This window comes from Mya arenaria, chromosome 3 (assembly GCF_026914265.1).
Source record: "Mya arenaria isolate MELC-2E11 chromosome 3, ASM2691426v1".
Classification (NCBI taxonomy): Eukaryota; Metazoa; Mollusca; class Bivalvia; order Myida; family Myidae; genus Mya; species Mya arenaria.
Genome location: NC_069124.1, coordinates 73,082,902 through 73,099,349, shown reverse-complemented (window position 1 = coordinate 73,099,349; position 16,448 = coordinate 73,082,902). Strand labels below are relative to the sequence as shown.

General features: G+C 34.7%; 1 protein-coding gene across 3 annotated transcripts in view; it reads right to left on the bottom strand.

The window, feature by feature from the left end:
• The window catches only part of LOC128225627 (deleted in malignant brain tumors 1 protein-like), an 84,282-nt gene that overhangs the window by 60,503 nt on the left and 7,331 nt on the right, over positions 1-16,448 (bottom strand). For all 3 annotated transcript variants that reach the window (XM_052935519.1, XM_052935520.1, XM_052935521.1), the window contains exons 2-7: positions 12,210-12,364; positions 10,297-10,462; positions 6,722-7,057; positions 4,777-4,892; positions 579-768; positions 89-247 (exon numbers count right to left, since the gene is read on the bottom strand). In XM_052935519.1, coding sequence (XP_052791479.1) covers positions 89-247; positions 579-768; positions 4,777-4,892; positions 6,722-7,057; positions 10,297-10,462; positions 12,210-12,364 — 1,122 coding nt within the window. The remainder of the gene's footprint in view (positions 1-88; positions 248-578; positions 769-4,776; positions 4,893-6,721; positions 7,058-10,296; positions 10,463-12,209; positions 12,365-16,448) is intronic.

The following is a 16,448-nucleotide window of genomic DNA, read 5'->3' as shown; positions in this document are numbered from 1 at the left end:
TGCTATGATTTCACAGGCAATGCTATAGCTTATTTTGTTGTTTTTTATAAATAAGTACAAGTACTTTTTTACAAGGCGAAAACATTACCTGTAACCGGGTCTCCATCAGCAAATCCCAGCTGTTTACAGATTACACGGGCATCACTGCTGGACCAGGCCTTATCACAGATAGTTCCTGTATGGTTGTCGTGTGTTATCTCCACCCGCCCATAATATAAACCCCCATCCTTCAGGGCAATAGAGATGCCTAGACATGTTTAAGAACATAAATATGCATGTCAAACTACATCGAACTATATCGAAAACAAATTATTTCATGTCATTTGTATTGAAACCTTGAAGTGACATAATCATAGAGTTATTTTTATTTTGTTTACATTTCGAAGAAACGAAATAATACATCGATATAACAGAAAAGGTAAACCATTATAATTAAAGAAATACATTTTGATACAACGAAATAAAAAAATATTATTTCAACAAAAACAAATGTTTCTTTTGTCATTTCAGGGGCTCTGAATTTTTGCTATAAATCTGAAAAGACACTTAAATGAAAGAGGCATCCTTCAAAGTCCTACCTTTGTTATAGCACAAGGCATATGCAGGTTTGCAAGATCGTGAGGGTTGACCCCAGGGTTTCTTGGCGCAGTCCTTGAGGGACTTTTCCTCCCCCGTACAATTCATGTCCATAATCCAGCTGGGCTTGAACGTCTCATTCACCGTCCCGTACGCCTGCCCACCCGTGAAGTTCAGCTGACGACACACAACCTGGAATAAATATATGCATCTGTAGTGTAAAATAGTATACCTCACTTGACATTATACTTATAAGTATTAGTCAAATACCTAGATGAGAGATGTATGTTATACTCCATGGGGTTGTATGTGTTATAGGCATTAACAGTCTCAGGACGAAAACGTGGTCTTACTGAGTTTGTCTAAAATCAGCTCTATCTATATTCCCCTATGCCCTGTGTGAAAAAGGCTGAGCAAATTATTAAAAGGTGTCATTATATATTACTAAATTATCTTACTGAATTTAGTAGCAGATTGCCTGCCTCTTTGCATGAACAAAGGATATCTTTCTTAGGTTAGCAACCATTGAAATACAGTGTCTCGTGTCTTTGTCTACGTTTAATTAAAATTAGGTATTGGATTGGCCAGTTGTGTAACAAACTAAAACTAACACTGCTATCCAAGGGCTTATGTGCATTTATGTTTCCAACATAAAAAACAACAAATAATGCAAAGATGATAATTACAGATAATGTAAGTCTCTATGTTGTTTTTACAACACTTTGCACACTGTATATAAGAATAATTTCTGGCAGCTTGACTATATATATATTGTATGGTGGCATATAACTGCCAGAGCTAAGTGGTAAAACGAATTTTATCTAGTTAACCAGTTTGTATGTGTTACTGATTAAGTGGAATTCGCAAACCATAACTCGTTAACATGTTAGTGTTGTAAAGCTAAAAAGGGTAATATGTGGCAGTTCTGGGCACTTTCACGCCTGTTTTTAGTCCTATGATATGTATCTTACCAAAAAAGTATCGCGAATACTAACTAGATAGCTAGATAGCTAGATAATTATCATGAAAATTAAGTGGTAAACACGAAACAAGTTATCTTACGGCAGTAAAATGCCACCATATTATGTTTCTGAAATAGACATTTAGCATTTTAAGTGCACATTATATGTCAAATAAATTAACATAATATGATATTGATTGTTCTAATGCAATTTTAATCTCAACAATGATAATTAAACATTAGTGAATAGTTATCTAGAAGATATTTTGATATCACCTTTATTAATGATAAAAACTGTATTCAACAAACTTATTCATTTGCAAACAACTCGACTTCATTTCTTAACATCATTAATGCCAGACGGTTTAATCTATCAAGAATAATGACTTCTATGACAAATGATTAAATAAAAAAGGCGTGTCTCCCATGTTCGTCATGACATTGACAGAAAAAATAATGCTAAGTTATTGTAATTGATAAATATTATTCGTTTTAATAGCCACAGTTTAACCAATGTTGTTATGAAGTTTATCGCGATACATTTTATCCTTGTAGGGAGGTCAAGTCATGTTATGTCAGGGGCGTAGCTAGGCCTAAAAAATCTGGTAGGCCCGATGGTTCTATGTGAGTTTGGGGACTTTATATTTGCAATACACACACTTTTTTATATTTGCAATGATTACAATAAAATCAATCATTACACCCTGCACGGAGTTAAAATAAACACCAAACTTTGGTTGAAATAAAACAAAATTGAGTTGTTCAAGGTGTCTGAGAAGCTATTAGTTTATTGCATTTTGAGTTACTTAAATTTTGTCATTTTTCAAATATGTTGTAGGCTCAGACATATAAGGCCTATATGTAGCTACGCCACTGTATGTATAAAACTTGCAAGATATACCAAACCATCAACAGCTTGCATCTGTCACAGTTGAAAAGTTGCTCATTTTTCTTCCTTGTTTATAAATCATAAAGACTTTTCACTGATATGCAAGATCACATTGGTCACATGATATACTGTAACATTTTTTCCCTTTAAATATATTTGTTTGTTAACAATTTCAGTGGAAACAAAATTTGCTCAATTGGTGATATAATAACAAGTCTTAAGTTAATTTTTCATTCTTTTCTATTTTTTTTATAAATATGTTATAAATAAGCTAGTTAACTTTGCAGTTTATCAAAAGAGGAAAACGTGATTTCCTCTTTACTTCGTAAAAACATTCTAAAAACGATTTCACCTTCAGTTTGTGAACAGGAAATAAAGTCATAATCATATTATTATTTTTTAAATTATCTATCCACATTTAAAAGAAAGCACACAAAAATTATTGTCATATGTTGTGGTTTTTACTGGATATCATCATAGCATTCTTTCTTGTTATAAACGGAAAGAAATGATTGATTATATATTTTATTTTAAATTCTTTCGATTATTACATTTAAAGGACGCAAAATGGCGTTGCTTTGTCAGTTTGTGGTAATCGGCTCATCGTCACCGCAAAAAGCATGTGATACAAAAAATCTGACAGTCATCATCATTTAATACACAATTTTATTCAACTCGCCCAAGACAGGTGTAAGTAAGCTCGCCAAAGGCTTGCCTACTGATACATTACTCGTTGAGTAAAATTGCGTAATATATGACCGCTCGTGACAGATATTATATATATGAGATGATCTCTATATATTGGACATAGAGTTCAGCCAAGATTGTTTTTTATATTTACTGATAGCTTGGACAACACGAGAAATCAAACAAAAAGGAAGATTATGAAAGTCTAGTGGTATAGGTGTCTAAGTCTCAGCCTAGAGGTTGTGAGCACATTCCCTTAGCCCCTCAAAAAGGAGATTAGGGTTGGGTTCAATCCATAAACAAAAACTTAAAGAGTGGACACTCAGAAGCCATCGGCGCCAGACCAAATGACCCATATACCTATACCATGCAACGCAGGCTCTATAAAAGTGCACTAAATCGCGATTCATTTATTATACGTATGTTAAGAGTAGGGATGCAAACGTATAATTAATCGGACATTGGTATTCTTATATCAAAATCGGTATTTGAATTATACCATATTCTGTTGAATAAAACCTAAAATAAACCTATTGCCTACAGCTGTGTGAATACAGGTTGTTCCTCTACTTTTTACAACGATTGGCACCTAATGCCAGAAGTGTTGACGAGATGACAATACACTGCACACGCGTCATATGTCGATAAAAGATCTATCGTCGGGTACTATAAACAGACCATAGTTTTACAATAACTCGCTATTAGACAAGTGACATCAAACAGCATGATGCTGCATCGGCAATAAAGACCCTAATCGTACGTCATAATTACATTCTGTCTGTGCACTAAGCTCCAAAAACTTAAAATGACAAATAATCTTATCGGAACACTCGCCGAATTGGCAAGGCCCGAGTGCGATTATAAGTAAGCTTACACACCATCACCTGTGTGCTAAATATCCGCTATAAATTGTTTTCAATATTTCGATATAACGTGCCTTGAAATGAATTATCAAAATCAACGATCGGTTTGTTTTTTTGTTGTTTTTTTTCATTGTTATATTTATTAAAGGTCAATCCCAAAGCGAGGCAACGAAGCGAGAACTGTGGATCGTACTACGGATATGTATGACCCCCAGTTGGCGCATTATGCCATTCAACCGGGAATTTACAATCTTTGCAAACCTATCTTCGCTTTCTCTACAAATAGGAACGCTGTGAAATTAACATTATTAGATCTTTTTCTTGTCTTGTTATAATATATTGTTTGTTTTGGGGAGTTTTTTTTGGGAAAGTTAGTGGCAAATTTGGGGGGAAACAGGATCTGTCACTTGTGGAAGTAGCCATGTACAGGAAACGACAAACAAGGGTGAAAAGACCCTGACCCCAATTCCTCGAAAAAGGCTTAAGAAGCTTATTTCAATTAGACAAAACACATATTTATATGTGATTTTGGTAAATAAAATATGGTTTATTTTGATAACCATAACAGTAGTTCCTTTTAAAATGTTATAACTCTTATTAAAGTTGATATTACGCGAATAAAAGACGAAGAAAAATAGTGAGATTAACCAAGTCCTGTTCTAAGGGACTTAAGAAGTTTCAAGAAACTTGGGCCAGGCTTAATTACTATAGCGAATAGTTTGCATCGCTGGTAAATATAATGTGTTCACAATTAAGCTAACAAAATTAAGTATACACGAATAAGCAGAAGATGTTGTTACCCTGGCAGCTTTGTCGTTCCAGTTGTCTCCCATGGCACACACCTGCCCCCACACACCCTCATGTCGAACATTCACCTCGCCCCAGTAGGAGTTGTTGTTCAGGCGCACATCAAAAGCTGCAAGTATGAAGATATTGCAAGTGATTTTGACTCGTTAAACAATTAATATTAATAGTAACACAAGTTTCCTGTAGTAAATGAAGGAATATTCAGTTTGAAAATGGGTAGGTGGTATAGTTATTCCATTTCATTTGATAAATATTGGCGGCAAATTTTCGATCTGAATAATTTGGAGAGTGGATATTGTTATTTCGTTCAGACTGAACTGTGTGGGGAGGAGGTATAGTTATTTCACTCAGATTAAATAGTGTCGGGAGGGAGTATAGTTCTTTCAGTCAGCATTCAGTCAGTCTGAATAGTCTGGGGAGGGAGTATAGTTCTTTCAGTCAGATTGAATAGTGTGGGGAGGGAGTATAGTTCTTTCAGTCATATTGAATAGTGTGGTGAGGTGGTATAGGTCTTTCAGTCAGACTGAATAGTGTGGTGAGGAGGTATAGTTCTTCAGTCAGATTGAATAGTGTGGGGAGGTGGTGTAGGTCTTTCAGTCAGACTGAATAGTGTGGTGAGGAGGTATAGTTCTTCAGTCAGATTAAATAGTGTGGGGAGGTGGTATAGGTCTTTCAGTCAGACTGAATAGTGTGGTGAGGAGGTATAGTTCTTCAGTCAGATTGAATAGTGTGGGGAGGTGGTATAGGTCTTTCAGTCAGACTGAATAGTGTGGTGGGGAGGTATAGTTCTTCAGTCAGATTAAATAGTGTGGGGAGGTGGTATAGGTCTTTCAGTCAGACTGAATAGTGTGGTGAGGAGGTTTAGTTCTTCAGTCAGACTGAATAGTGTGGGGAGGTGGTATAGGTCTTTCAGTCAGACTGAATAGTGTGGGGAGGGGGTATAGTTCTTTCAATCAGACTAAATAGTGTGGGGAGTGAGTATAATTATTTCAATGAGACTGAATAGCTAGTTCAGTTTTGCTGAAGCAATTATACGTTTGCCAACTCTCATTTTTTCTGCGCTTATATCGTTTGCCTTTCAGCACTACAGCGGTGTTCATAACATTTGAAGTGAGTATTTCAGATAACAAAAATAGTTATATTTCATTCATAATTACATTTGTGTTTACAATAATAGATAATGAAAGCAGGACAAGATCAATGACTACAATATATTTATGAATAACATTCTGAACAACGCAAAAAGGGCCCCTATAACATGATTAAATTATGTGTGAATTAACGGAAAAGAGGAGGGTAGTGGTCTAGTGGTAAGAGAGTCATCCTTTCATCCAAAAAGTGTGTGTTCAATTCCCACCAGGGTTACCTCCTCGTAGCCTTTCAAAATGGACACCAGTCCTGGTTCTACTAGCTTTCAGCTTTTGTCACAATAGAGCTAAACGATATTAGAAAAATACTAAAAGGCCCCTAAACATACACTGGACTGTAGAGTTTAAGTCCTACATGAAAACAATCCTTGTGGACAAAACCTGTACCTAACCTTTTTAAGAGGATATTCCCTACCTCATATTTGTACCTCAGATGTTTCAAAGTAATAATTAAACACTTCATTTATTTCACTACCTTGCACCTTTTTTGAAGAATGTCTTAGATAATTAGTCCCTGCGTATACTTAGCACCTTAATGTCAGGTCTGTATATCGTCATTATGAATTAATTTTCATGGAAGTACGTAACCTTATGCTCATTTTTCTCTATATCTTACGCCTATAAAAGTCATGACTATTCATGAAAGGAGATTGCAAACGAGAATTTACTAATGCAGGATTAAATTGCGTATGACTAATGCAATGAAAACTTGTCAGCCAAAAGAAAAATATACCTGCATTAATCGCATCCTGCAACAAATCATCTTAAAAAATCTAAAATGTAAACTTACATCTGTCTACCTCACTGAGTGGCTTATCATAACATATGGCAGAGGCCCTGTGTTCTGGTGCACATTTTGTCTGCATGGTGACGTGGGTACAATTAATGAGCCTTTTCTCCAGGCTGGTACACTGAAACTGTGTGAACGCCTTGTTAGGACTGGAGGAAGATTGATCAACACCGAGGGTGGAGCAGCACTTGGCGATGCCATCCACGAATCCCATCTCGCGGCACACGACCTTTGCCTCGAGATGGTCCCAGTCCTGGTCACACACCTCCACCCAGCCATCGTTAGTACGGATTTCAACTGTCCCAACATGTGTTCGGCCTCTGGATTTCAATCTCACTGAAATAAATAGATTTATATGTTTTACCTTCTTCTTTTTTTTCAAATTTGAGGGCTGTCTCCTGTCTAAAAAACATGTTAGGTTTTTTCCTTAAGATTTTTTCACAACGAAGTGTAAATTTTAAATAAATATTTCTCATTTTAAAAGAGATCGAGTATACCAGTAGATACGTTATAACAAAGGCGTGTTCACTCATTCTGAAATAGTTCACCAATTTAATTTGTTTTCTCGAACTAAGTACACGAAAAAGTTTTTTAACAAATCTTCCTTATGCAAGAAATATTTCAACTTGTATACACAGATTTCTTGATATCTATCCACTGAAATACCGGTTTTTTTATCATTTTAGATAAAATAAACAAATAAACATTTCATGTCAATGTAATTTACTCGTTATAAATTTTTAGCACTGTGCTTAGGGAAATGGCTTACAATGAAAACAGTTTTTATTTCTGAATCAATTTATTCCATATTTAAACTGATTTTGTCCTCAATCAGATTTTTATTAAACGTCAATAATCTCTCTGGCGCAGGCATTCTATTTTTTTTTAAAACACCCTAGCATTAATTAATTGAAAAGCACATTTTGGAGTACAAATTTTAAAAGTAAATCTATTTTAAGAAGCAGCCTATCCTACAGTGTTCACAATCATACAGACATTCTATTTCTTTAATATAAAGCGATAGAGTTAACAATACGGGGGATAGGGCATGTATGGGGACGCAATCTAGTGTTCATATCAGCGTTTTCTATGAATCTTCAGACAATTACACAAGAATAAGAAAGAAAATATATCTTTTTCGTCTGCATACTGACTCACGGGATGCTTTAACATGGCCTAAAAGAATTCAAAGGTGCAATATTGCCTAATGTATTCTCAAAAAAAGGAATAAGATGTGAAACATTATCTTAACTTGGCCCAAAAAGAAAGATTCAACGGTGAAACATAGGCCACCTTGCCTAAAAATGAACTTTAGGTGAAACATTGGCTAGCGTGGCATCAGAAGGATCTTTAGATGAAGCATTGCCTAATGTGGCCTCAAAAAGTGATCAAACGTAAAACACTGCACAACGTGACCTCAGAAAATGGATCGAAGGTAAAACATTGTACAACGTGGGCTAAAAAAAGAGATCAAAGGAAAAACATTGCACAACGTGGCCTATAAAAAGGGATTAAAGGTAAAACATTGTACAACGTGGCCTAAAAAAGGAGATCAAAGGAAAAACATTGTACAACGTGGCCTCAAAAAAGAGATCAAAGGAAAAACATTGCACAACGTGGCCTCAAAAAAGGGATTAAAGGTAAAACATTGCATAACGTGGCCTCAAAAAATGGATCAAAGGTAAAACATTGCCTATCGTGGCCTCAAAAAATAAATCAAAGATAAAACATTGCATAACGTGGCCTCAAAAAATGGATCAAAGGTGAAACATTGCCTATCGAATCCTCAAACGAGGGACCAAAGGTAAAACATTGCCTAATGCCTTGAAAAGAGGATTAAAGGTGAATCATTGGATCAAAGGTGAAACATTGCCTATTGTGGCCTCAAAAGTGGAATTAAAGGTGAAACCGTGCATAACGTGGCTTCAAATAAAAGATGAAAGGTGAAACATTGCCTATCATGGCCTCAAAAGTGGCATTAAAGGTGAAACATTGCATGACGTGGCTTCAAAAGAGGGATCAAAGGTAAAACATTTCACAACTTGGCCTCAAAAAAGTGATCAAATTTAAAACAATGCACAACGTGGTCTCAAAAAAGGGATTAGAGGTGAAACATTGCCTTTCTTTTCTCAAAAAAGGGATTTAAGGTAAAACATTGCAAAACATGGCTTTAAATAATGGATCAAAGGTGAAAAATTGCCTATCGTGGCCTTAAAAGAGGAATAAAAGATAAAACATTGCCTTATGTTGCTTAAAAAAGGGATCAAAGGTGAAACATTACCTATCTTTTCCTCAAAAAAGTAATCAAAGGTAAAACATTGCATAACGTGGCTTAAATAAAGGTTCAAAGGTGAAACATTGCCTATCGTGGCCTCAAAAGAAGGATAAAAGGTGAAATATTGCCTATCGTGGCCTCAGAAAAGGGATCAAAGTTAAAACGTTGCACAACATTGCCTGAAAAAGGAATCAAAGATAAAACAGTGCATAACGTGGCTTTAAATAAAGGATCAAAGTTAAAACATTGCCTATCGTGGCCTCAAAAGTGGGATTAAAGGTAAAACATTGCATAATGTGGCTTCAAAAGAGGGATCAAAGGTAAAACATTGCACAACTTGGCCTCAAAAGAGGGATCAAAGGTAAAACATTACACAACATGGCCTCTTAATTGTGATAAAAGGTGGAACATTGCCTATCTTATCCTCAACAAAGGACTCAAAGGTAAAACAGTGCACAACGTGGCCTCAAAAAAGGGATCAAATGGATACGATTCAGCTGAAAGTTTGGGTTTATTCAGTGCATGATATTTATCATCTAACCACACAATCGTCATTTTGTTTATTTTGGTTTAAAGCTGTATACTTACCATACAAATTGTCTGAATTTGAATTGTGACATGCTTTACAATTTGTGTTTAAACTTTTTTTGTCTTGAACTTTTATTGCACATGGTGTTTAAACAGAGTTTAAAAGTCCAATTAAATTTCATATCACATTTTGATAGCTGACAAACTTGCAATTTGTTCATTATGAAAAAGTATAGGTGTGCTCTTGCAATTTGACAATATGACAGTTCAGATTATGTCTGAAGTTTATATTGTGTTATGTATTTCAAAGTATACTGATTGTGCCTGAAAACGGCATCTATTAATTATAATTAAGTAGTGTGTTTAATTTTTAAAACGCGTGGTCAAGTGAAGCGTGTCAATTTCACTTATGTTTTGGTGCTAGTAAACAGTTTTACACAAAATTAATGATAAAGAAATTAACAAAATGCTTTTAACGGTGATAAAATATCAACAGTATGTAATTCTTTTATAAAATAACAAGTGTTTGAAAATATGACAGATCATGCTCTGTTTTGCCGAAATCATTTGGCTGCGTTAGAAACGCTATTGAAAAATGCTTAAGTCAGGTTTGGTTTAACATAGGTCTGTTCAAGTATCTGAAAGTTGTTATTTCGTGTTTGTTAATAAAATTAGTAAATTACCTCAATTTGAACATAAATCGGGAAAAACATTGCAATCATAAAAATATTTTGAACGAGTCCTGTGAAAATATGCTCTCTGGTTTCCTAACCTGAGCTGTTGTAGCAAGAGACGCCGGCGTCCTCGTAGTGTCTGCAGTTGTTGTTTCCCCAACCATTGTGCTGGCACTCTCCAAGGTTCGTCTCTGTACCCGTGCACTGCACGTTGTCCAGGAAGATATCACCGTGTCCCTCACCGAACGCCGCACTAGAGTGCGCCTGTAATATTAAATAACTAAATAATTGACCGTAATTATGGGTTGGTTATGAATGGTAATTAGTACTTTACTAATTCGGCAATAAAAGAAACTGTTGAAACAGTCACATTGAATTAATCAAACTAGCTTGTCATGAAAAGACATATAGGGCATTTTTGTTGGTTATTCACTAGTCTGAATTCTACATTAATGTGTATATTTGTGTTGACAGTTTCAAATAAAATGAAAAAAAGAAAATTATAGTTTGTTTTACGAAAACAGAAACTGGGTTTTGAAACTATCGAAACCTTTCCGGAGGCGGTTTCGACGGTTCGTTCTCTCCGAAAACTAGCCCACTTTGAACACGTGTGTTGAAAAACCATTTAGTTAAAACAGGCCATCTGCGGTGTCACTATTTTAAAGAAATTTAGAAATAATAGCTACATGCAGTTGTTGAAGCTGTACGCAAAACCATGCATAAGTTACTTCATGCAAAACTTTTGAAACAAATTTCAAAACCGCCGACAAACTTGAAACAAAAACTGGAATAAGTTTGGTATCAATAGAACGCCATTACTAAGGGCCTTAGTCTACATAAAGTATGAACATTTTCATGTTTTTGGGGGGTTGATTTTAGACATTCTATATTAAATGGATTTATTAAGTAATTTTGACGGTGTTCGATTGTTGTTTTAACAATTAACATGAGCTCAACATGTTTTGAAACATTGAAATGATTAAGCTTTGTTTTTAAATCAAATACTAGACCACAAATGCATGTCTTTTATACAACGGCCGCGCAATTGTATTATTATAGTTATATGCGTCCATGTCCATAGAAACTTTAAACATGGGAGGAATTCGCATTAATAAATTAAAAAAAAAACTTAATTAGATCGATTTTGTTACAAGATGGGTTATTACCTTATTATCCTAGTTGAACAGGTGCTTGTTTGGCGCTTGCATTTTTGTTCGGGCCAATGCCAATCGAGAAAAAAATTATGTTCATTCATTTTACGAAGATCACTTCTGACGAATGCATCTACCAATAGTTCCATTCAGATTATTTCGGTAATTCTATTTTCCAATAAGTTTACTAAGTCTTGTTAGTTTAGTGTAAGTAGCAAAAGGTAGCATATACTTTGTGTTTGTATGTTTGTGTGGGCCAATGACGATCGAGGATTTTTAAATTTTCTGTTAATTATTTTCACGTTGATCGATTCAATTCTGAAGAATGAACATCCAAACCAGTCAGAGTCCAATTTGATGATCTACAGGAATTAGAACGGGTTTTCATGACCCGCCCGTTCTATTTTATATACATAAAGAAGTCGTGAAAAGGTTTCCCCCGTTCACCATGAATGATGTGACTAAGTCTCCGAGATTAGTTAATGATATGTCTCAAGGATCAGGTTGAACATTATCCTTCATTTATGCAGATTTGACTCGTTGACGCATCTTCAAAACTAACCAGAAAACATAAATAACAATCCATAAAAACACATGCTCTCTGTCATGTTGTTAATCTTAGGTTTTTTTAGCTCGTTAACGTGACATTAGTATATTGTTTATTATTATTAGTTCAGACTGTGCACTTAGTGGGTACGGTTCACTTAACACTACTCCATGTATTTTTACACTTATTGTGCCCTACGGAATGTCCTACTGACGACAAACAACAGGTGGGTCCAACATCACAGACCATGTCCCAGCGCATGTGCAAATGGTATCGTATCACTATACACTACTTTAAATACTTATACTCTTACTGTGCCCCACTGGAAGCCTAGCTGGCGACAGACGACCTGTGCCTCTTTGTCAGACCAGAGATCATCACAGACTGTGCCCCAGTGAGTGCCGTTGCGGGACACCTCCACCCGACCCGTCGTCCGCCCGTCCCCACCCGTCAACCGCGCAATACTCGCTGTAAAGAACGTAAAACCATTCTATAAAATCACTTCTTTTTATGATATATAATTATAAACGTGAAAAAAGCATCTATCATACACTGGGGAAAATGAAATTTAATATTTCATCAATTTGGCAAAATATGGCAATTTGTTATTTTAAATACCTTGGTTTGTATATAATGATGTTAATACAATGTCTTAATCGATAGGTTATTTATAGCAAACAATAACAACTTGAAATATAATAGATACATTTAAATATGTAAAACGGCGAAACTAAACGTATTGTCTGTATCTCGATATACAATAACTTTAAATGATTTAATTTATGAAAGATGCAGATTGTAAATATGACATATCCATGTGACAATCACCTACAGTCGAGCATTTTTATTTCTGAATTAAAAAGCATGATGTATAAAGACGGCCAAGTAATGTTTATAAGTTTATTTAGTGATTGAAAAAGTTGTTTTTACCTAGATGGTAGTTTACGATAAAAACAAGGTATAGCTAGATAATTGTTTCTAATCCTAACATACACAGGACATTGAAAAATATAATGGATTTTTTGCAACATATATACTTTCATATTGAAGAATGAAAACTACATATACATGCATAACTTGTCAATTTAAGGCTGCTAACCACATATGAAGACAGGGGGGATTCGAAATCGTCCAAATTCCACTCATGCAACAAGCTTGAAATAATCTTTTTTTATATTGGGGTATTGATTTAGTATTTCCATTCAAAATGATATATAACTCAGCGCTCCCTATGTTGTTTTTTTTTTCAATGTGTTTAATTGTGTTGATTTAATTTTCCTTCAATTTAGCACTGACTCCTGACTACAGTACAAGAAGTGTATGACTACATTGTATTTTATTGGGTTTAAAACAGTATGTGCTCTGGTTGCCATTGTTGGCTTTAACAGGTTTAAGCCCGAGTAGTATTTGATTTCCTTTTTGAGAGTTTAATCAAAACTTATTCAAAAAGTGTTCTATATATTTTGCAATATTCTCCCGTTAAAGGCATTCCATGCCGCTTCATCATTTATAATTATTGTTTACATAAAAAGATCACGGGCATAGTAGATACATCATGTAACTATATAACCATCCATAACGATCTGTTAGTTTATGCAATGCTTAGTTGGTGATGTTTACGTTCATATTTCAACATAAAGGTAATAAGACAATATACATTGTAGATATTGCCACATAAGAGAGTTGAAAATACACTTATATGTACATGTGGACTTCTTTTTGAATGCTACGTCATCCAAATCCGTGTATTTTCTATAACAGTGTGTGTATACCACGTGATAAATTACGTCATATATGCCATGTCGGAAGGCAGCATTTAGCTTAAAATGAACACTTAAATCAAAGATAACTTTTTTTTACACCACCATTTTAAATGCAACAAAGGGCAGCCTATGCCGCTTAAAGAGCCCCGCATTTGTTTTATTACCGAAGTTTGATAAAGTCATTAGTTTCATCAAACACTTCGACAAACCTGTTTCCAAAATCATGTTTTGACTGTGCTCCGTCAGACGGCCGTATTGTGAAAAGGTTTGTCTAAGTATTTAAAGAAATTAAACTCGCAATCAAACTCTGGTAAAGGCCGAAGGCAGGGCTCCGTTTCATTTAAAATGGCGAAGAAATAGTGAAGTTATCTTTGTTTAAAGTATTTTTTCAAATCAAAATATTGCCTTCCGACGTAGCATTTATGACGCAATTTATCACGTGGTATACACACATTATATACGTTTAAACGTGATTTAGATATCCCTGACACATATTAACGTGACACAGGTATTTATATGATTTGGCTCGTGCAAAGTGAACGGTATATTCACTGCTTCAAAATCACAAATGAAATTAAGTTATGCGAGAGTCGCCGATCCTACTGGTTAACGTACACCGAGTGATTTGGCAAAGATCATGTAGGGCCAGCTGCAAATTTTACTGTACGTCTAATTTCGAGTACAAGAAGTGTTTGTCAAACTATCTAATAATAAACAAATTTATATCTTTAGTTGATGATATCATTCTTTACATATTCTTAGGTCAATTCAATTTAATAACAAATAGAATGTTAAAATCCAGCTAGATACAAACTCAGTCGTCCTTACTAAGCTTTAAGTTCACTGAAACCTTGGAGTGATAAATTATTTAGCCCTCTAATGAAACCACTTACATGCTTTTATAACAACTTCACATTTAGAAACTGAACAGCTTATAACAATACTGTCGGTGATACTTAATTGCACGCTAGACTTATTAAAGCTTGGAGTGCATTTCTGACCTCATGTATATCACCAACAGTTAATGCACGCATGTTAGACGGCATGCGACATTTTGTCCTACCTATCATTATTTATCTTGGTGATATAATCTGTTTCAACTTTCAAGTATTAGTCGGAATATAGGTAAAACTAGATATGCATGTGCAACTCGTTGTCTACCATGAAGTTAGAGAGGCATTCACTTTCAAACACATTATGCACATCCCATTAAATTTTACGGTTTGATGTGATGCTCTAATGATGAATGGTGTACAAACTTCCTCGAGGTAAGCAGTACCAGTCACATACATCTATCTGAACTGTAACCGGACAAAGGTTTGATCAAACCCTTGGTCTTTTATGAGATATTTGAGATTAACAGAAATTATTAACATTATTACAGTTACACTTTGTTCTACATAATGACATTGTTCCATCCAATACTTGTTTATTTGATATTGTACCCCCTGTTCTCTAAATACTAGTATGTCCCTAATCTCCGTCCAATCTGTAAAGCATCATTGTCATTAGTTGGGTTCACTGAATGACTGAAACCATGACTTTTTGCCGCTGATCTAGTGCATGAGGTCATTTTAAGTTTCCTTGGTAAAGATCGCGGTGAACGATCTGTTAGGTATTGATGTAAATTTGCCAGATTTGCGGAGAACTCCCGGACAGTATTCTGAAAACTGCGACTGCCATAGATGACAGTCGGGGTAGCAGGGTCGAACAAGTGTTAGATCTATTTAGCCTGTTTAAGAAACTACACAAACTGTAAGTACTGGAAATTGGTGAAAATTTAAGAGATCTGTCCTACCAATAAGTTCCTCATTGACGATACTGTAATGTGTTGATGCTATGCTCCATTTTCAAAGAATTACGTAAGTCAAATCTAAATCCCCGTCTAAATTCATTTTACCATGTTAAAGCATAGTATGATTCAAAATCTCGTATGGTTTTACTATTTAAAAAAACATTTTATCATGGGATGTCTTTATAAAAAATGTTGTCATTTTTTTCGTAAAATAAATCGTATTCTAGGGCAAAAAAATATACCTTGTTTGTTAAAAACGTTGAGATTTATTCAATTTCTGTTTATGATGAATATTTTTTCTTTAACCCCTGTTACAAAATAGAGAATGAGAGAATGCGCCTTAAAAAGTTGTGAAACGTGAACTATGTTTAATAACTTGTGATTTTATGTGGTAAAATGAGTTAAGTCTGAGGTTGAGATTTGACTTAAGTATTTTTGTGATATTTGCGTCATGTGAACTCAAATACTCTTGTGTTGTTTGAAAGGTTTTTGCATGCTGATAACATGTATGTAAAATATATCAGAAAAAAAAGAAATATCAAGTTCTTGTAGTTTAATTTTTGTTCTTAATTTCAACTGAAATTGGACTTAAAATGGCCAATTTTGCAATAGCTCGAGGTAAAAAAGCTTCTTTTCAAATAGGTTTTAGATAGTGTAACATATTCTTCTTCTAACCATACTTTCTTTTCAAGTCAAACCAAAATAATATTGGGTCACAAGGCATTTGAAATTTACATTATTATGGATTTGATACGTTAAACATACTTAAATTAATAATATTAACATAATACTAGAAACTACGAGTATCTTTCATCGAGTGACCACCACAATGCATATCGGTGTTGATATTTACTTAATTTTAAAAATAAACATAAAACATTGATCCTAACGCAGCACAATATTTAAACATGTATATTTCAAAATGGACGAGCCTGACATATTTACAGGCTACGGTTTCTGAATATACTGCCGTAATCAGGTAAGATAAACAGTT